The sequence below is a fragment of the Marmota flaviventris genome, chromosome 2, assembly GCF_047511675.1.
Source record: "Marmota flaviventris isolate mMarFla1 chromosome 2, mMarFla1.hap1, whole genome shotgun sequence".
NCBI lineage: Eukaryota > Metazoa > Chordata > Mammalia > Rodentia > Sciuridae > Marmota > Marmota flaviventris.
Window position 1 is genome coordinate 122,599,986 of NC_092499.1, and position 20,729 is coordinate 122,620,714.

A 20,729-nucleotide genomic window follows, 5' to 3' on the forward strand; every position below is an offset into this window, starting at 1 on the left:
AAACTGACCTGCACTTGGGGCGTCCATCGCCGGAGACCATATTATCCCTGCGGGGAGGGGGCCGGCGGGGGAAGGAGGGGGAGGCCGGGCTGGGAAGAGGGGGAGGAAGACAGGCGGACTGGCAAGGGAGGAAGGAAGGAAGCAGTCTCGCGCAAACACCGCGAGAGCCGCAGAGCTGGCTCCGGGTCTGCGCTCGCGGGATTTGCCGCCTTACTCCCGCGAGATCTTCAGCCTAGAAACAAAGAGAAAGGCTGGAGCTTTGCCCGTAGGAGACTTCTTGCGCAGTCGCCGCTGTTCTCGCGAGTGGGGGCGGAGCTCTGGTAGGCAGTAACGTAGGCGTCTCTAGCTGCGCCGGGGTTACCTAGTGTGGCCCCGAGGGTTCGTTTGTGGGTTCTGAAGTCGAGCGGCTTGTGGCTTCCTAAGGGGTGTTTTTGGCAGTGGCTAATGGAAATCGGAACTCCTGGGGAAACAGCGTAATGAGAACCACTTAACATTAAACAGTAATATGAAGATGGCCAGACTTGATCCGGCACATCGGAGGCGCTCATATTAAATGAATTTTTCCTTACGTTCCTGTAGCGTCAACCTCTTCCTTTCCGCCGACTCCAGCAGCGGTGGATCCTTCTAGTCTACCCGTCGATCCCAGCTCTTATAATCCCTGCATTTTACCCTACCTATCTCCTTATCTCCCCGTGGTAGCCAGCTTCCCAGAAAGCCTTGCCTATACTTGCCATTCTCCCACACTATCCCTCTACAATCTGGCTTTCACTGCCAGAAATGTTTTTGCTCAAGGTCAGTAGTAACTTGACTTGTTAATCTCATTTCTTAATCCTTATTCTACCTTCATTGAAACATGCGTTTTCATCAGTTTCTGTGACTCCAGGCTTTTTTCTCTTCTTTTTCTTACCCATAAAGGTGCTTCGTCTTAGTCCTCTTTGCAGGCCCCATCTTTGGCCCATCCATTAAATATAGTGGACCTTAAATAACTAAGGGTCCTCCCTTGCTCCTTCTGTCACTTCATTTTCCCTGGCCTATCTCATTCCCCCTTTCACTTCAATTATTAGTATGTTGATGCTTCGTAGCCTACCTGTAACAACCCCATCTCCTAACCCAGAGGTACTTGCAACTGTTGGGTACTTCCAACATTCCACAGGCATCTGGATGCAAAATCTCCAAAACAGAACTCCTCATTTCCCCCTAAAATTAATTATTTCTTTTGTATTGCTGTATCTTTTGTATAGCATTGCTATCCACCCAGTTGCCCAGGCCAGAAACTGGCACATTAACCTGCACACCTTCACCCTTTTCCTTTAATCATTGACCCACATGCTGTCAACCAAGCCCCAATTTCCTCTATTTATTCACGTTTCTAGAGATTTCCCTTGCTACCCACTCAGGTCTAGACAGCTGTGACAATCTTCTCCTCAAAAGACCGTAGCACATTAGTACTCACAATCTCCATTTTCATGATAGACTAAACCTCAGAAGGTACTAAAGGTAATCCTGAAAACTAACTTACCGTATCCAACTCAGCTACCAAGTGACTGACTATAAAAATGGGAACTCAATTCAAATGGATATACAAGGTCACATGCTTAACTTGGACTTTTGTGATCTGGTATGTCATGCCTATTGTTCATACCTTACACCCTGAACACCTTACACCTCAAACCCTGAACACCTTAAGGCAGAGTGATCTCTATCCCTCTGGAACACCTTATTTGCTGTTCCCTCTTGGAACATTCTGCTGTGCACTATTGGACTAACCCCTACTCATTCTTAAGAAGTTCACCCTCAGTCCATTTATTCCTATAGGAAATCTTCACTAACTACCACCCAGTCTGAGCTGGGAACATGACAAAATGCTTCCCTAGCATTCTTTATTAAAGCACTTAATTGTACTTGATTGTAATTGCCCATTTATTCTATTGCCCATGTCTCAAGTGCTTTTAGCTGCATACAAGAGAGTACCCAACTAACAGTGTTTTAAATAACACAGACCTGTAATTATCTCACATAAGGAAGTCCACAATAGGCAGTTTCATAATTGGTACTGAGATAGATATTTGGGGAACTATATATAGAGAAGTTTACTGAGCCTTGAAGGAAGCACCATAAACCTGGCATGTGCCAAATCTTCAGCATCACGTGTAAATAAATAAAAAAATAAAGGTACATCAACAACTAAAATAAAATATTTTAAAAAAACACCTAGGTTCATGCCTTATGTTGGCCCTATGCAGTTGGTTTTTGTTCCTCAGGCTGTGTTCCTCATCTCATAGTTGCAAGATGACTATAGCAGAATGTCATCCTTCCAAAAGCAGGAAAAAAGTGATAAGAAGCCCTCTTTTTATCAGAAAAACATTTTTTTTTCCTGAAGATCTTAAACAGATTTCTCATTGACCAGAAATTAGACTGGTATATCTCCACCTTATTAAACCAACACCTCTTCTTTATGACAAATATTTTGTAATGTCTCTTTTACTATCTGGCATGAAATTCACAAGTAATATAGTCTACACACAACAATAAAATAACCAATGCCTTAAATGCAATATAAAGGAGAAGAAAAGAAAAGTAATTCATTAGAAAATAATATATATCATGTAGATGCATAGGTATGTCTGTGTTAGATGACATAAAGGAGTATGTATACTTATAATGAATGAATGTGGACTTACAGAATGCATACATTATAGCATGCACAATTAGTTATTAAAAATGCAAATGTATGTATATATAGTATATGTGCATACAAGCAGTATAGCAAAACATTAAAAGTTCCCAGTACTCATCCTAAGAATTAGGCATTCTTCTTTGATTTTTTTTCTTCTCTGTTTCTTCCTTTCCCTTTTCTGTTTAAGTTACTTGTAATTCAATTTCTTTAACACTAAACATTGATTTCTTATTATAGCCAGTTCAATGTTTTTTCCACCAGACTAGACAACTTTTAGCAAAACTCTTATTGCTAATTTGATAACTTCATTGTCATTTCCTATAGCATCTTCTGTGTGATTCTTTTCTAGAAATTCTGGGACCGTTTTAGCACTTGGGCCTATTGCATTTACTTTCTATGCATTGTAAGTACCAGAGGGATCTGTCTGATATAATCTTAGGATACCATCATTATCAAAACCTACAATTAAGGCAGAGATATTAAAAGGCTTTTTTCTATTGGTCTGAGTATATTTCTGCTTTAAAGTTGCTATGAAGCGAGTTATATATTATTCTACAGTGACAGGGTCCTCAATTGTAAGCTTATGGCTCTGGCACTCAACCCGGGCTCTGTTTATTACAGCTCTACCATCAGCAGTCAGTCCTCCAAAAGCCATGCAGATGTGATCATCAAGCGCACAAATTTTCCTCCCAGTTCTTTTAAGCTGGGCAACATTTTTTTTTCCTACTCCAAGCACATCTATATTGGTGCTTTGAATTCCAACCACAGTGGATTATTTCTTCACTGCTTCCTGGGCATATTCCATCTGGAAAAGTTGTCCATCTGGAGAGAAGACAGTGATTGCCTTGTTGTACTGAGATACCATCCATAGGACTAATATTCCAGCGAGCCTAAGATTCTACTGGAGCTGAAGCTGGCTGGGAATGGCTTATAATACCATATGCTAACACCCAGAAACCTTAATTCTTATACCATAAAATTCACCCGATTTAATCCTATTTATTTTGTAATACTTGCATGCAGTTTATGAAATAATAAAGGCCCCATATATTCACCACCCAGTTTTCCTTTGTGTAACATAGTACAACATCCAAATAAGGAAACTGACATTGATATAATCCTTCCACCTATTCCGACTTCAGCAGTTTTATATGCATTCCTTTGTAGCACACACTCACATTTAGTTCATCTGCATAGACTGACCTCCACCACAGCAAGACTCAGAACATTTCCAAGGATCATTCATGTTGCCTTTTTATAACCAATAAAATCTACTTTCCTCCTAGGCTGCCACTTCCTTATCTCCTACTCTCCACCTTAATCTGTTCTCCATTTTAATACACAAACAGAATCATATGGTATGTTTTCATAACACATTTTTTTCAATTTACATTCCCAGTGAGATTTTTTTTTAATCCCATTTTTAGATCAGTGTCCTGGGCAATGCCCAGGCTGGTTCATCTTTTCTTTTTTAATTAACATTTTTATTTTGGAAAATTTCAAAGGTACAGAAAAATCACAAGATAATTATAACAATCTCTCTTCTATACCCAGATTTATTTATTTACTGTTAGCATTTTATCACATTTGCTTTATCTCTTCCTATAGATTATATATAGCACAGCAAGGTCCTCATTAGTTCTTTTTCTAAATTTTTTTGAAGGAAATGTTAACGATTATGACCTTTCAACCCTACTTCATGGTATATCTCCTAACATCGGGACAGTCTCTTAAATAATCACAGTACAATAATCAAATTCAGGAAACTTAACATTGATACAATACAATTTATATTCATATTTCATTAATTCAAATCATCAGATCTTATGAATTTGAATAATCTCTACTCAAACACTGATATGATTTAAAAGTTTATGTTCAAATTTTGCCAGTTGTCCCAATATCACTTTTTCCTAGAAACTTTTTTCCCACCCTAGAACCCAATCCAGAATCTAGCATTGCATTTACATGTCATATCTATTGAATCTGCTATAACTGGAACATTTCCTGCTTTTAATTTGATACACAGTATTGACATTTTTGAAGCATAATGGCCATTTCCTTTGCAAAAATGTCCTTCAATTTGGGCATGCCTAAATATTTCTTCATGCTTAAACTTACACTACACATTTTTGGCAGGAATGCTACATAAGTGATATTTTGTTCTTTTTATTGCACAATATCAGGAGGCACCTGATTTTACTTATTTCTCTTTTTAGTAACTGGGTCATTTCTTAACCTAAATCTAGAGCAGGATTTTAATTCAGGTCTTCAGGACTCTAGAGTCATGTTTTACCTATCCACAGCTCTACATTTAGATGTGGTCTCAGGTATTACAAGGTGTGTAGTTGGAGGCTCCCACTACCTTTGGACTCCTAGTATGATCTCTCAGTAGCTAATCCCTAAATCCTGCTATGTTCTACCAAGATACGTTTTAGTTCTCACTGAGAAAGCCTGTTTAGTTATTGATGGTTCAAAAATTAATGTCACATCTTAAAAAATCAAAACCACGATAAACAAGAATGCCTGTCCACTCTATGGCTTACCTTTGAAGCCACTGATGCGCCTGATCATGGGGTAACATGAGAGCATTGGCCACCAGCCCTTAGCATGTGAAATCAAAGGGAACCATTATACATCCAAAGCAGGTAACTGTATGTTCTGCACATCTAGTCAAGAGAAATACAGATAGAAATTTTTGTCTTTTCACCAATAAGAGTAGACAAAACATTAGAAAGTCACTTAAATCTCTACTACCAGGAGGTAGTTACAAATGTTGATGTAATCTCGGCATGGTGGTACATGCCTTTAATACCAGTTACTCTCTGGAGGCTGAGGCAGGAGGATTGCAAGTTCAAAGCCAGCCTCAGCAATATAGCGAGGCCAAAAGCAACTTAGCAAGACTCTGTTTCAAAATAAAAAGGGCTGGGGATGTGGCTCAGTGGTTAAGAGTCCTTGGGTTTAATCCCTGATTCAAAAAAAAAAAAAAGTTTATGTAGACATATAGTGCAGAACACTGTCCTCAGAACTGTGTTAAGATAGAAAATAAATAGAAAAAGCCTTATTCCTTTCTTCTTCTTCTTCTTCTTCTTCTTCTTATTATTATTATTATTATTATTATTATTATTACTGCACTGGGGATTGAATGCAGGGTGCTTTACCACTGAGCTATAGCTCCATTCTTTCTATTTTCAATTTTGAGCCAAGGTCTCACTAAATTGCTGAGAGTCTTGCTAAAGTGCTTTAATCCCAAATCACTGGGATTAAAGGCATAGGCTATCACGCTTGGCCGTTATTGCTCTTTCTAAGGGAAAGGATGGAAATACCATCAGTAAAATGATATAGGAACATAAATTTCACAAATACTGTTGTGCATTGAATTGTACCCCCCTCCCCATTCATGTTTTAAAGTCCTAACTTCTCAGGATCTGTGTATATGACCTTATTTGGAAATAAGGTGATTAGTTAAGATGAGGTCATACTGGAGTAGTCTGGTCCTAATCTGATGACTGGTTCCTTATGAGAAAACAGGCACATAGACACAGAGGGAGGTAGCCACGTGAAGAAACAAAACACAGAGAGAACACCATGATCCTGAAGGCAGAAATTGGGGTAATGCCTCTACAAGCCAAGGAGAGAGGCCTGGAACAATCCTTCCCACAGCCCTCGGAGGAACCAACCCTGCCAATACCGTAATTTCTGGCTTGCAGCCTCTAGAACTGTGAGACTGTAAATTTTTGTTTATGTTACCCAGTTTGTAGTACTTTGTTATGGCAGCTCCAGGTTACCAATACAAACACCTTCTGGGAACATGTAAGGTAGAGCAGAGAGAGTAAGGGGGAGCAGTCAGGATACCTGGATCAATGACAGCTCAGCCCCAAATTTGCCGTGTGGCCATGACCAAATGCATGAATGGATCAGGCTTCTGCTGTGAAATTACTCAGTGGAAGTAAATCTTGTAAGTTCAGGAATGATTTTATATAGTCTATGATTGCATATTTCTATTTTTCAAGCATATTCCTTTTGTCCATCCCTCTCATCAGAGATGATTATGGCATCCTATCAAATTAGAATTCCCAAATGTCTCTTGGTTTCATCTCCTTTACTGATGCCTTAATTTAAGTTCTGGTCATTTCCCACCTGAACCACCATATTCAATTAAACCCTATTAAATTTGGTGATTTAAAAAATGGTGATTGTATGTTCTTCAATGTAACATTCATTTCCTAATTGATCTCCCTCTTCCTGCTTGCCTACCTCTCACCATTGCTCTAATCACCCTTTACAACCTCACCAGGATATTCTTTCTCAAAGGCAAATCTGATCATGTTTGCTTAAAATCCTTCAAAGTCTCCCGACATTGCCTTCAAAGAAATCAGACTTCTCAGCTCAGCATCTGAGGCCTATTTGGGACTGAACTTTGCCTATCCTTCATTCTTTTTTGAAATAAACCTCATTCCTACCCAATACTGGACCCAAACAGAATAAGCTTCGCACTGCCTCAAGCTTCACGTTCACTAGCTAACTCCTGGCTGTCACTGGGAAACAGCAGCTCTTTTTGTTGTTGTTGTTACTAGGGATTGAACCCAAGGGTGCTTAACCACTGAGCCACATCCCCAGTCCTTTTAGAAAATTATTTATTTAGGTATTGGGGATTGAACCCAGGAGCACTTTATATCCCTAACCCTTTGCCTTTTTTATTTTGAGGTAGGGTCTTGCTAAATTGCTGAGGCTGGCTTTGAACTTGTGATCCTCCTGCCTCAGGCTTCCGCGTGGCTGGGGTTACAGGCATGTACCACTACACCCAGTCAACAGCAGCTCCTCTTGATATAATTTTGCTGCTCTCCTCCTTTCCCCACACCCAACCCTGGGCTCCCTCTTTCTTCCCTTCAAAGCCACCTAGGCTTCCGCTTTCCTCTTAGAACACTTAGTGCATTGTGCTGTAATTCCTGATTTTTCTGTTCATTCACTAAACTGAGAGCTCCCTGAACACAAGCACTAAGTTTTCACTTACCTCCCTATCTCCTAGCACAAGTCCTAGCATATGGCAGTTGGCATACTCCAGAAAGTCTTGTTAAATCAATGAATGGATGAGTGAATGAATTAAAACAAACAAACAAAAAAAACGTAATCCCGCATGCAAGAATTTCCAGATCTATATAATAGGCAAATTAGATATAAACTATTTTAATTATGAAATAATTCATCTTTCAGAAATAATTTTCTACAGCTGGATACAGTGGCATATGTCTATAATCCCAGCTTCTCAGAAGGCTGAAGCAGGAGGATCACAAGTTCAAGGTAACTTAGTGAAATCTTGTCTCAAATTTTAAAATAAAAAGAGCCAAGTATATAGCTCAGTGGTAGAGTGCTACTAAATTCAACCTATAGAACTGCAAAAAAGTAAAAATAAGTTAAAAATAACTTTCTACAGGAATTCTATAAATAGCAAGTTATCCTTGAAAACATGTCTTGAATTTAAAAATTCAATTGATGAAAACTTGACCCCTGTCAAGTGGCTGGGTTGGACACTTTGCTTGGTTCAACCACCAAACCTACATACCAGAACAGTGAGAAGAATGAGATCTGTCCTTCAGGAACTCATAAAAATATGTTAGTATAAGTGGTAATAAAAATAATAATAGCTAACACCTGCTGAACTTTTGTTAAATGAGATAATATTATGCAAAACACTTAAATCCTCAAAGCTGTATTATACCAGTTAGGATGCTTTCACCTCCAAATTAAAAAAAAAAATGAATGCAACTCCAACTGGCTTAAATACATGCCACTGATGTTACCAACCAAGGTACAGTCAGCCCTCGTTGAATTGAAAATATTTGAGGAAAAAATGCTTCTGTACTCAACATGAACAGGCTTTTTTTTTTCCTTTTTCTTTTAATTATTCCCTGGTCAGGATCTTTGTGAATATTTGATATCAAATTTCCTGTGTCTTCTGCCCAAATACTGTCAATTTTCTTTGGGCAATTCAACCCTTCTCTAATTCCCATTCACTGGACCACCATTGGACCAGTAATTGGTTCAGGAATTGGAGTAATAATTTACTTAGAAGCAACAAATCATGACAAAACTTTCTGGAGCTTCTAAGAAAGGGAAGCTTTCCTTTCTCCTCTGCATATAATAGGAGTGAGGTTTTGACATCTAGAACTGCTGCAGCCATGTTGCACCACAGCAGTGAGTCTGGAGTCCACTTTGTGGTAACTGAGAATAAAGCCAAGACTGTCGACAACAGAGACAAGGTAGAGAAATGCTGGATTCTTGGTGTCATTCTTTTCGCTTCCGAATGAAGCCGGGCTGTTCTCTACTAGAACTTGTTCTTGTTATGAGAGCCAATAAATCCCCCTTATAGTGTTAAATAAAATTTATAGGATGCCATTGGCTTGGGCTCTGTGCCAGGCCAAACAGACCAAATCAAAATGGAGAAACTCATGCTGATGTTTCCACACCATCAAGCCAAAACCAATCTTTCTGACCTTCCAAGAAATCAGGAGAGAGAGAGAGAGAGATGATAGCCAAATCCCCAAACTGCCATTTTTGGTTATCATGATAAGGAAGCCCTGATGCTTTAATTTTACAAAGAAAGCAGTTCTGAAACAACCAATCCACACTTTGCTCTCTGTTTTTGCTTTCTTCAGCCCTTTTGTGCCTATAAAGCCTAGTTCATCTGCTCAGCTCATCAAAACACTCAGTCTATTTTTTTTTTTTTTTTGAGAGAGAGAGAGAGAGAGAGAGAGAGAATTTTTTAATATTTATTTTTTTAGTTTTCGGTGGACACAATATCTTTATTTTTATGTGGGGATGAGGATCGAACCCAGCGCCCCGCACATGCCAGGCCAGCACGTTACCTCTTGAGCCACATCCCCTGCCCCACTCAATCTATTTTAAAGAATGAGCTATTGCCCAATTTTAGAATCACAAATAAGGCCAATTAGATCTTTAAATGTGTTGCAATTTTGTGTTTTGACAATAGTTTAAGTCATCTTATGCTTTTGCAATTTTTTTAATCAAAAGAATCTAACTGATATTGCTATCTACTAGCTATGCAATTTGGGGCAAATTAACTCTCTGAGCTGCAGTTTCCTTCAACTGTAAAGTGGAGTCAATAAACACTGCCTACTTGGATTATTATTAATAATAATTTTATTTAAAATTTTTTTTTGGCACTGGGATTGAATCCAGAGGTGCTTTACCACTGAGCTACATCCCCAGCCCTTCATATATATATGTTTTTTATTCTGAGACAGGATTTCACTAAGTTGCTTAGAGTTTTGCTAAATTGCTAAGGCTGGCCTTGGTTTGTGATCCTCCTATCTCAGCCTCCTAAACCACTGAGATTACAAGTGTGTGCCTCCATGACCAGCTGCCTACTTGAATTATTGTGCTAATTCAATGCATGTGAAGGGTTATAGTAGTGCCCAATTGTGTGTATAACAAATTATCATAAATTTAGTGGCTTAAAACAGGATGATTTTATTATCTTATAGTTCTGAAGATCAGAAATTTGAAACAGGTCTCACTAGACTAAAACTAAGATATCAGCAAGGCCACAGTCCCCCTCTGAGGCTCTAGGGGAGAATCTATTTTCTGGCCTTTCCAGCTTCTGGAAGCTTCTCTCATTCCATGGCTTGTACTTCCCATCCTTCTTCAAAGCCATCAATGATATCACTCAGATTTCTGCCTCTGTCATCACATCCCTTTCTCTGACTCCTTGTCTCCCTCTTTCACTAATAAGGAAACCTGTGACGCAATGGAGCCTACTCAGATAGCCCAGGATAATCTCTGCCTCTCAGGGTTAGCTGATTAACAATCTTTTTCTTCCATCTGCAGACTTAATCCCCTTGCCATTTAACCTAACATATTCACAGGTTGTGGGGACAAAGACAGGGACATCTTTGGAGAAGTGGGAGGAGTTATTTTGCCTCCCACGGGGTGTATCCTAGTATGGACTTGTACTTCATGCTCTATTAATCATTTTCATTGCCTCTGAAATAAGATGTAGACTACTTCACCCCACGTGATGAGAATGGAAGAAGGTTTCTTGGAGAAAACAATGTCTGAACAGAGTCCATTTTAAAATAACGCCTGCCATTGGTTGAAGAGCTCAGACACTGTCCAGTTTGCATAACCTATTTGCAATCCTCATAATAATCTTGAAGACAAATATGATTATTAGCCCTATTGTACAAATACAAAAACTGAGGTTCAGAGATGTGGAAAATATAGTCCCTTGTTAGCACTCATTAGTCGGTGGAATTAGAACTCAGTTTTAATGAGAGCAAAAGAAAACAATAGGTCTAAAACGTGGGGCACCATAGAGAAGGCAGGCTCAGAAGGGGCCTTGTGTTGTGGATTCCCAAATGGCCAAAGGATTGTGCCAGGGGGCCAAGAAAGATATTTGGAAAGAAAGTGTACAAGAATCTGGAAGAAATTTGGGATGATGTGGAAGCTATAATCCATTTAATTTACAGATTTTATAAATACTTTGAAGTGTCAGAACAAGAAAGAATATGTGAACCACCTAGCTTAATGTTTTATATATGAGTTATGTTTTATATATAACTCCCATTATGAGTTATGGAGTGAGATAGTAGCAGAGCAGAAATGGGAGACCAGATTCTGGGCCCCAGCCCCACACCCCCTCTGGGATTTCAGGCAGCTACCCAGGTTCTGAACAAGGTGAACCCTGGGAGAAGTTCTGCATTCTCAGTTCTATGAGAGATATTCCCTCCTCTCCTGCAGACCAGCAGTTTGTGCCCAGAAAATACAGGAGTTACAGCGTTGGCTGCTGTTAGACACAGTGGCCTCTTGGGGGCAGCAGCATGAGGCAGTGTCTCATAGAGAGCTACAGATGGAGGCTATAAGAACAATATCTAGCCTCTGTTCCAGTGGTAGTGAAGCACTCAGGGAATGATAAAGAAATGAAGTTCCCAACTGAACTATCTCACATGGTAATGAAAACAGGATTTGTTAAATTTTATTTTATTTTTTACACTTAAGACACTCAAATGGTCCTTTCAGAGCAATCATCCTATTAGGTTAGATAAATATCTATTCTGAAGAGGTTGCCCACACTCAAAACATTACAGTCACTCTTTTTTTTTTTTTTTTTTTTTTTTGTCAGAAGGGCCTTCAGAGCTGAGGATGAACCAAAAGGATCAGGCTCGAAGTACTGTTCATTTAAAGCCCATAATATTAAAATCTGAATTTCCCCTGTCTCCTAAAAAATTCTACTCTCCCCCCACTAAGATATATCATCCTAAAATCAGGCATGGTGGTGCACTCGGGAGGCTGAGGTGGGAGGATCTCTTGATTCCAGGAGATCAAGAGCAGCCTGGGTAACATAGCAAGACTTCATCTTGAGGGGATATGTGTGCGCCTGGTCCTAGTCACCATCCCCTCTGTCCTGGGTTGCAGCAACCAAACTAGTCTGAACATAACCACCAAAAGAATTCTGTTACAGTGGAAGCCAGCTCACATCATCCTCGGCTCAGAGCTCCACACTGGCTCCTGTCTCCCTCAATGTAAAGCTCAAGCCCTCACCAGGACTTCCAAACTGAGCTGCCCCTTCTCTGTGACCTCATCTCTGACATACCCCTTGCTCACTCTGCACTAGCCTCATTCTTGGCTCTTTGCAGTTCCCTGAGCACCAAGCGCAGTCCATTCTCCAAGCCTTTGCACTCTGTTGGGAATGCTCCTCCCAGCCCCCAACATGGGCTTGCTCCTTCCCTTTCTCTGGGTGTCTGCTCTAATTTGCCCTGCTCAAGCATGCTTTCTCCGGACACCAAACATATATGGTGAACCCAATGCTCCTTATACACATTATTCTATTTTATTCCTCTCAGCAGCACTTACTATGATCTAACATGCTGAGCATTTAACTCCGTTATCGTCCATCTCCTACTAGAATCTGGACTCCTTGAGGGCAATAACTTGGTTGTTTTGTTCACTATTGTATCCCGGTGCCTAGAATTGGTACACTATAGGTGCTCCATAAATATTTATTGAATAGATGCATAAATCAAGTCGCCCAAAGACAAGTTCAAAGAAAGTCTTGTCTCTCTGAAGCTCAAGTGGAGGATATTAGAGGAGAAACATCTCTATTGATTTTGGTGACACTGGCCTTTCTGACTTAAATGCAAGGACACTTAAATGTTCAAAGAGGAAAGGTTCTTCTTTGTTGAGTGTGTGCCTACTTTGTTGGCAGAAGTGAGGGTGGAAAATTGTTTAAGTTCAGCAAAAGCAGAAGCCAGACGACTGGGCTTCCTGCAGCCAAGAGCCTCACAGCTCTAGAGAAGACGTCTCATTCCTGGGGCAGTTGTCACATAACCTCGTGCTTCCATTCTTAGTTTTAGGACTTGGAATACCTTTGTGTATTGTTAAAGCAAGAAGCCTTGTTTCTGAAAATGTGATGGCTTGGTCCTGGCATGCAGAGACCTCTGGAGGTCGACAAAGAGTTTCATGGAAGGAATTGAAGTTGAGCTCCTAGGTCATTTAGCTCAGAGCCTACCACATCCTTCTCCTCTGATGGAGCTCCCTCCCACGGCCTATCTGCGTCAGGATTATCCTTGGCTTCCTGACTGGCACTCCACCTGCACCCCTCTGCCCTGCTGGGTTTCCAGAGGCACCAATTTTAATTACAGTCACTTTCCTGTCCAACACCTCCAGCCATGCACAAAAGGCCAAAGTCCAATCTCTCTAGCCTGATATTTGAGCCATCTGGCATCTGACTCCAGGGCACCTGTTTCCACTCTTGTTAATGTCTCACCTTCCTGTATCTTCTGGGTCATCTGACCTAGTCATCTAATAGGTCCTGAGCTTCTCCCCAGGCACTTAGGTTTCAGCTGTCTCTATGATAGAATGCCACCCCCACTCTCTCTGGCTATGCAAGCCACATATTTTGTTTTTTCTGAAATCTTCCCAATCTTCCATACCTCAGTGGCATGGCTTCTCTCTCTACACAGATGACATCATTATCTGAGCCTACCTGTAGCTCTTCTTGAAGACCCAGGGAAGAGCTCCTTCAGTTCAGGAAGGGCTGAGCAGGAGGGCGATTAGGTTGGAAGGACTCAGCAGGGCTACAGAGGACCCTTCAGCACCAATGCTTCACACCAGTCTCATCTCTGGAACCCCTCCCCCAACCTTTTGGCCTTTGGCCTTTCTAAGCCCCACCTTTCATATCCCACCTGCTCCCTATATCAAGGATTGTGTTCTGTTGTTGGTATTGCCCTTCCAGCCCCTCTTCTCTTCATGGAGCTCAATCTTTCACAGTATGAACATCTGTCTCCCAACACTGGATATATCTGTAGCATTGAACATTTTGTATTTTTCAAAAGCACAAAACCCAAGCACAAGCCCACTACTGTGTCTAGTGCTTAGTTAAAGAAGCTGCTACTTGTCCCAACTGGAAGAAAAATGATGTCTTGATCCTTACTGAAAGATATTATCATACAGTGTGTATGCAACCTAAAGGATTTTCAAGAGTCATTTTGACTAAATAGAATTTCTACTTTAAGTGCTAACTCTAGAACCTTCCTCAATATATGGTGTAATTCCATTAGTTTATTTCTGAGATAAGTACAGATTTCATTTGGACAAAGTATGATCTACATAGGTAGAGACCTTTGCCCAAATGATCTCCTGAGTCCCAGGATGTCTTCCTCTGCAGGGGGGAGTCCATCTTGAAGACTTCAAGCTGTAGATCTGAGCTCTGTGTCAGAGCTGGGGGCTGGCTCCAGGATGCAACAGTCTTCTGAGCCTCAGGTCTGAGAATCACAGAAAATGACTCATCAGACAGCATGAAGGAGAAGAGGGCAGGTGAGATTCAGCTTCTCTGTGATTTTTGAGGCAGGAATCTGATTGTGAGATTACATGAATTGCATGGGGGCATGGGCATCTCTTTTTCTGGCATAGAATAGGATAGAGGTGGCATAATTCTGGAGCAGTCAGGTGAAGACAGTCTCCTGATTGTCACATAAATAATAGTTCCCTTGGTAGCCCAGTTCTGCAGTGTATTTTGTAAATTGTTCTCATAAGCTCAACCTGGACAGGCTTCTTTGAGCTCTTCATATCAACCATGGATCAATTTCAAAAGATAAAACCCATTTTAGTTAATTTAAGCAGGAAAATGTTTCACTACAGGGGCGCGAGGGACCTTCCTTGATAGAAGAGCTGAAAAAATCAACTAGAGGTTGAGGTTGCATGACTGACCCCCCAAATCCCCAAGGGAGCTGCTTCATGGGTCATCAGGAAGCCCCTGGCCCCAGAACCACACCATTGCTGCCACAACCCTCTGTACTGAGAAACTGATGTGACAATAATAAATAAATAACAGCAGCTTCTACCTCAAGGCCTGTCCTAAGGAAGGGGGCATGACCCTTGTCCTTGGAAAAACCCACAGAGCCTTTCTAGGCACATATCCACCCTGCTGAATTGTTTGTTTGCAAATAACAGGAGAGATCTGTGGTGCCAGGTGTCCCTGACTCAGTTAGGCTAGGTGAGGACCCATAGCAACCCCTAGCAACTACCAATCAGCATGAGCCAGAGAAAATACCTGGGATGCCAGATGACCCCCCAGTAGTTTATGGTGGTCGATAACATGTTGGGAAACCATGTAGTTCAGCATATACTCCCCTCATGGCTTAAACCAATCAGTTCAAAGGAATCCCCCTCTTGTACTAACCAATCATCCCTACCCAACTTGTTCCCGCCAGTGAATGTGCTAATCAATGTTAAGAGTTGTTGTTTGATTTTCCCGGAGTATGGAATGATTTGCTGTGTGATGTTGTGACGCATAGAGTATCCCCCAAAACATATAAAATCTCACTGAACAAAGGACTGGGACTCATTCCCTGGAACCGCTGCGTCGGAACGGTTGTGAGTCCAGGCTCAAGCTTGCAATAAAGACTCTTGTGTGATTGCATCGGATTCAGCTCCTGGAGGTCTATTGGGGTCCCACGAATCTGGCATTACAGTACCACAAGTCTCCATGATTAGCAAATTGTCAATAATCAGAATGTGTATTAATCAGCTTCCTGACACTGTGAAAAAATATCTGAGATAAATTAAAAGGAGGAAAGATTTATTTTGGATCACTGTCTCAGAGGTTTCAGTCTATGATCACTTAGCTTTTTTGACTTTGGGCCCATGGCAAGAGAGTACATCAAGGCAGGAGAAAACAGCTCACCTCCCAGCAGCCAGGAAGCAAAGAAAATGAGGAAGGGGCCAGGGTCCCAATATCCCCTTCAAGGACACATCCCCAGTGACTAACTTCCTTATACTAGGACCTACCTTCACTACCCCTCAGCCATACCACCCACTGAGGACCAAGCCTTCAACTCATGGCCTTTGGGGAACATTGATGATTCAAACCATAATAGGATGCCACCATAATCCAACACCACAACCAAGGCTCTAGCTGCAGGCTCACTCTGTACCTGCTACAGGCTCTATTAGCTAATGCTTCTAGCTCTGCTTCTTGGTGTCAGAAAGTTAGCAATTGGACATTGGCATTTCTGCAACAGCCACTAAAAATTAGCAGACCTGGAAGAAGTGTGGCTTCCTCCTCCCCTTCACTTTCCATAAAAGCTCCTCTGATCAGCTAAACCTAATCACACTGAGAATCCTGCCATAAGGAAGAGAGAGAGCCAGGTATGATGGTTCATGCCTATAATCCCAGCAACTCAGGAGGCTGAAGCAGTTCAAATTTCATCACAAGTTCAAAGCCAGCCTCAACAATTTAGTGAGCTCCTGCCTCCGAAAAAAAAAAAAGGTCTGAAGAAGCAGTTAACCACCCCAGGTTCAAATCCCAGTACCAAGAAAGGGAGGAGAATTTTAGCTTTCCAGCTTCTTGAGTGGAGGAAGGGACACAACAGAGAAGGTGAAACTGATGCTAAGCACCAATCCACCATTATATACTCATTTCTGTTACCATTAATTGGAGGAGACTCAGATGTTTATGAACCAAGAACCCTGGCCAGTGCAGGTTCAGTCTCACTGGGAGTTCACCACATCTAGAAGATGCCTTTACCAACATGTGACTACTACAAAAAAGTTTCCTTTCACTCTGAGCTGAAACCCATGATCATCTGGCTTCCACCTGTCCCAGCCTTACTTTCTTGGACCAAACAGAATCTTGTGTCTCGGGTATGATAGAAAAAATAAAGATAGGTGGAAAGGAAACAATTGGGAGGAAAGAGGGACTGTAGCTTTAAATCTAAAACTCGAGAAGTACCCTCACCTTCACTCCTCAGGTCCAATAAAACTTGGAGTACTGTAAATCTGGTTAATTAGTGCTGAAATACCTTGTTAGCTTCAGAATGTATTTTTAAAGTAATTAAAAGAAGCCTAGATGCTGGGCACGGTGGTGCACGCCTGTAATCCCAGCGGCTCAGGAGGCTGAGGCAGGAAGACTGTGAGTTCAAAGCCAGCCTCAGCAACTTAGCAAAATCCTGTCTCAAAATGAAAAATGAAAAGGGCTGGGGATGTGGCTCAGTGGATAAGCACCCGTGGATTCAATCTCTAGTACCAAAAGAAAAAAAAAACAAAAAGAATTGAACTCATTAGGCCTATGCCACCCACTTACACTTCTCATTATCACATTTACAAAGTGTCCTTTAAAATAAAAGTCTAAGGGGCTGGGGTTATGGCTCAGAGGTAGAGTGACCGGCTAGCATACTTGAGGCACTAGGTTCAATCCTCAGCACCTCATAAAAATAAAATAAAGATGTTGTGTCCACCTCTATCTAAAAATTAAATGTTTTTTTTTTTAAAAAAAGAAAAAGCCTGAGATCCCCTAAAACATATCTCTACTTCCTCTCTCTCTGAATGGATGTCCTGCTATATTGTTTGCTTTCCTGAATAAATCTCTGCTTGTCCTCTTTTGACACATCCTGAAATTCCTTTATGTGGTGTCAGTCAGGAATCTGCCAGAGCTGAGTTGGGGTCCCCTTTTCCCTTCTGGGGGATCTCCTCATCCATTGACATTTCTATTTATTTGCACTTTAGGATCTGAGGATGGTGTTTTAGAAACTGATGCTTCCAAAACTGTGCTGAGTAGGAAGCCCTGGCTCCAAGGAAAGACATTGAGGAAGCCAAGCACCCAAATAAAAGTGAGAGAGCCCAGGAATAAGGAGACAGCAGGGGCTGTCACTGTCACCCACTGAGAGAAGAATATATTCAGAGTGTCTTAGTGAAGGCAAAAACCACAGCCAATTCGTAACTCCCAGGCCACTGAGAAGCTGTGGAAACCAATTAATTCCAAATGTATTATATACAGTGTGCTAAATTGGTCACCAGAGGGAGTCTAGATATAATAGGATCTTTGGCCAGACCATCATTAGAACAGTTTATATTTGGAGAGATTTTTCCTCCTTCTTTCATCAGAAGGGCTCCCAGCACCTTGCCACCACCTGTCTCATTAACGAACACAGGACCTCAGTGTGCCAGGCAGGTGGCCAGTCTCATTATCCCACTTTTTAAAGAAGGGCACCTAGAGGTCAAGTGACTTTTTTTCACATCATTCTAATTAAAACCTTCTGTAGCTGTTATTTGCAAGTTCATGGGCTCCTTAAAAGCTTTGTCAGTGGTTTCAAAAGCCTAATTCACTGTTTTGACACTCCCATTAAGGAGTAAAAAATAAATGGAAAAGGGTAGTTTTGTCCTCATTTTGGTTATGTTTGAAGGTCAAGAATTTAGTTTAAAAGGAAGAAAGAAAATTACCTCTGAGGCAAGATTTATTTATTCACAATACTTCTGGTTTCCTACTTTGACTAAATATTACCGAATATACAAAGACTGAGAACTTGACCCCAAGACCCACAGCCTAGCTGGGAAGGACCATCAGTGTGGCCCAGAGGAAGATAAACCATTTCTGGCTTGAGTAATATGGAAATGCTTCACAAAGAAATGGCAAAGGACAGGAAAAACAAAATAAAGCAAGCACTGGGCATCTACTCCCTCTCATGGGGCATCCTGAGGACCTGGCCAAGGAGTGCTGGATGCCCAGCTGGGTCTGGTGCCTGCTCTGTCCCAAGCCTTCCAGCAGATGCTGGTGCAGCCCACTACCTTTCCACAAATATTATTTTGGCTTACACTAGTATGAGTCTAAGGTTGTTAAAGAGACTTTCTGGGCAAAAGCAAAGAGTGAAGAATCCTGGAGGAAAGGAGGACCAAGTGTTTCAGGGGGCTGGGTAGAGCAGAAGATTGGCAGTGCAAGCAAAGCCTGAGCTTTTGCATTTTCTTAATGTAATTTGTTTTAAGTGGCAAGCATACTTTTTTTTTCCTCTCCCCAGTACTAGGGATTGAATCCAGGGGTGCTCTATCGCTGCGCTACATCCTCAGCCCTTTTTATTTTTAATTTTGAGACAGGGCCTCTCTAAATTGCTTAGGGCCTTGCTGAGTTGCTGAAGCTGGCCTTGAACTTGTGATGCTTCTGCCTCAGCCTCCTGAGTAGCTGGGAATACAGGTGCGCATTGCTGTGCCCAGCACAGACACACATTTTAAAAGTGTACTGCTACTGTATAAAATGCTATCTTTCAAGGGCGATGGGCAGAGGACACACAAGATTTTCTGTATCTGTTTTGCAATTTTCTGTGAGCCTATAATTATTTTAAAATAAAGTTGTTGGTTTTTTAATGTGCTGCTTTTGACTTGGCCACTGCAGACTGGTGTCTGAATCCCCACCTCCTATAAGGTGTGGGGTTGGGGAGGGTTCAACAGTCAGGGAAAGAAAAGGGCCAAGTGGGGGGTGGGGGCATAAGCTGAGCCAAAACTACCCTGGAGGGCTTGAGGGGGCGGGGACAATGGGCAGGTCAGGAAGTGGGGGAAGTCCAGGAGCCTAGGGCAAGGATCAAGTTAGCTAAGTGTACCAGGCATTCAGAACCTGGGAGGAGGGAGGGAAAAGGGAAGGGAGGGAGGGAAAAGGGAAGGGAGGGAGGGAGAAAAGAAGGAAAGAAGGGCAGAATGGAGCTTGAAAGCTGCCTCCTGGGTCTACTGCTATCTGAAGTTTGGCTTAAAAGTGGCTGGCACGTGTTGGCCCCCTGGCATGTGTTGACCCCAGCTGAAGAGGGCCAGGGGAGAGGTGAAGGCACAAAGATCATCTCTCCGTTCCTTTGGGCTGCTATAACAAAAATACAGTAAACTGCATGGCTTAAACTGAAAGACCCACCGATTCCCTGTCCAAGAAAGACGCACGAGGCACTGGCTGCAAACGCAAGAGGTGATTTATTGATACACAGGCGCCTGCGGGTGCCCAGCGAAACCTCAGCCGGAGCTTCGGTGAACTGGCACACCGGGCGTTGGGGTACAGATCTTTTATAGGGTACAGTGGTCAGTTTCCCTCCTAGCACAGTAACAGGTATCTCATTGGCTCTTTTGAATCCAGCATATAGGTCACTTAAAGGGTAAACTTGTTTTTCACTATAGGTTCCTGGAAAAACCATATAAAAATCATTTGTTATTCATTGTATGGTTTTTCATTGTATGATCCCGTTTGCCCAACCGTGCCGGTTCCTTTCCCAACCATCCTGTCCTTTCTTAATCGGTTACACTTAACTGATTTTCTGAAAAATACATCTGACGTCTGTGCAGGTGCGGAAGCAAGCCCTGGTGATTTATTACTGGGCCTAAAGTTATTGGGCTGGGGTCTTTCAAAACAATAGGAATCCAATTCTCACAGTCCTGAAGGATGGGAAGTCCAAGATCAAGGTGGATTCCAGGGAGGGCCTGCATTCCAGTTCATAGATGGCACCTTCTAACTGTGTGCTCACATGGCAGAAAGGACAAGGCAGCCCTCTGGTGATTCTTTAGTAAGGGCATTAATCTCAGCCTTTTTTTTTCTTTCAGTGATGGGGAATGAGCCAAGGGCCTTACACATGCTGTACCACCGAGCCACATCCCTGGCCCTACTGGCCTCATTCTTCAGGGCACTTCCCTCGTGAACTGATCACCTCCCAAAGGCCCCATCTCCCACATGACCCATCAATGGTGATTAAGTTTCAATGTGTAGATTCTGGAGCTGCACAAACATTGGCAC

General features: G+C 41.9%; 1 protein-coding gene and 1 pseudogene across 1 annotated transcript in view; both read right to left on the reverse strand.

Moving 5' to 3' along the window:
• Ireb2 (iron responsive element binding protein 2) overlaps positions 1-118 on the reverse strand; it is a 51,065-nt gene extending 50,947 nt beyond the window's left edge. The window contains exon 1 of the mRNA XM_027925914.2: positions 9-118. Coding sequence (XP_027781715.2) covers positions 9-27 — 19 coding nt within the window. The 5' untranslated portion in view covers positions 28-118. The remainder of the gene's footprint in view (positions 1-8) is intronic.
• Positions 119-2,796: 2,678 nt separating this feature from the next.
• On the reverse strand, positions 2,797-3,542 carry LOC114081893 (proteasome subunit alpha type-7-like; annotated as a pseudogene).
• Positions 3,543-20,729: the final 17,187 nt, after the last annotated feature.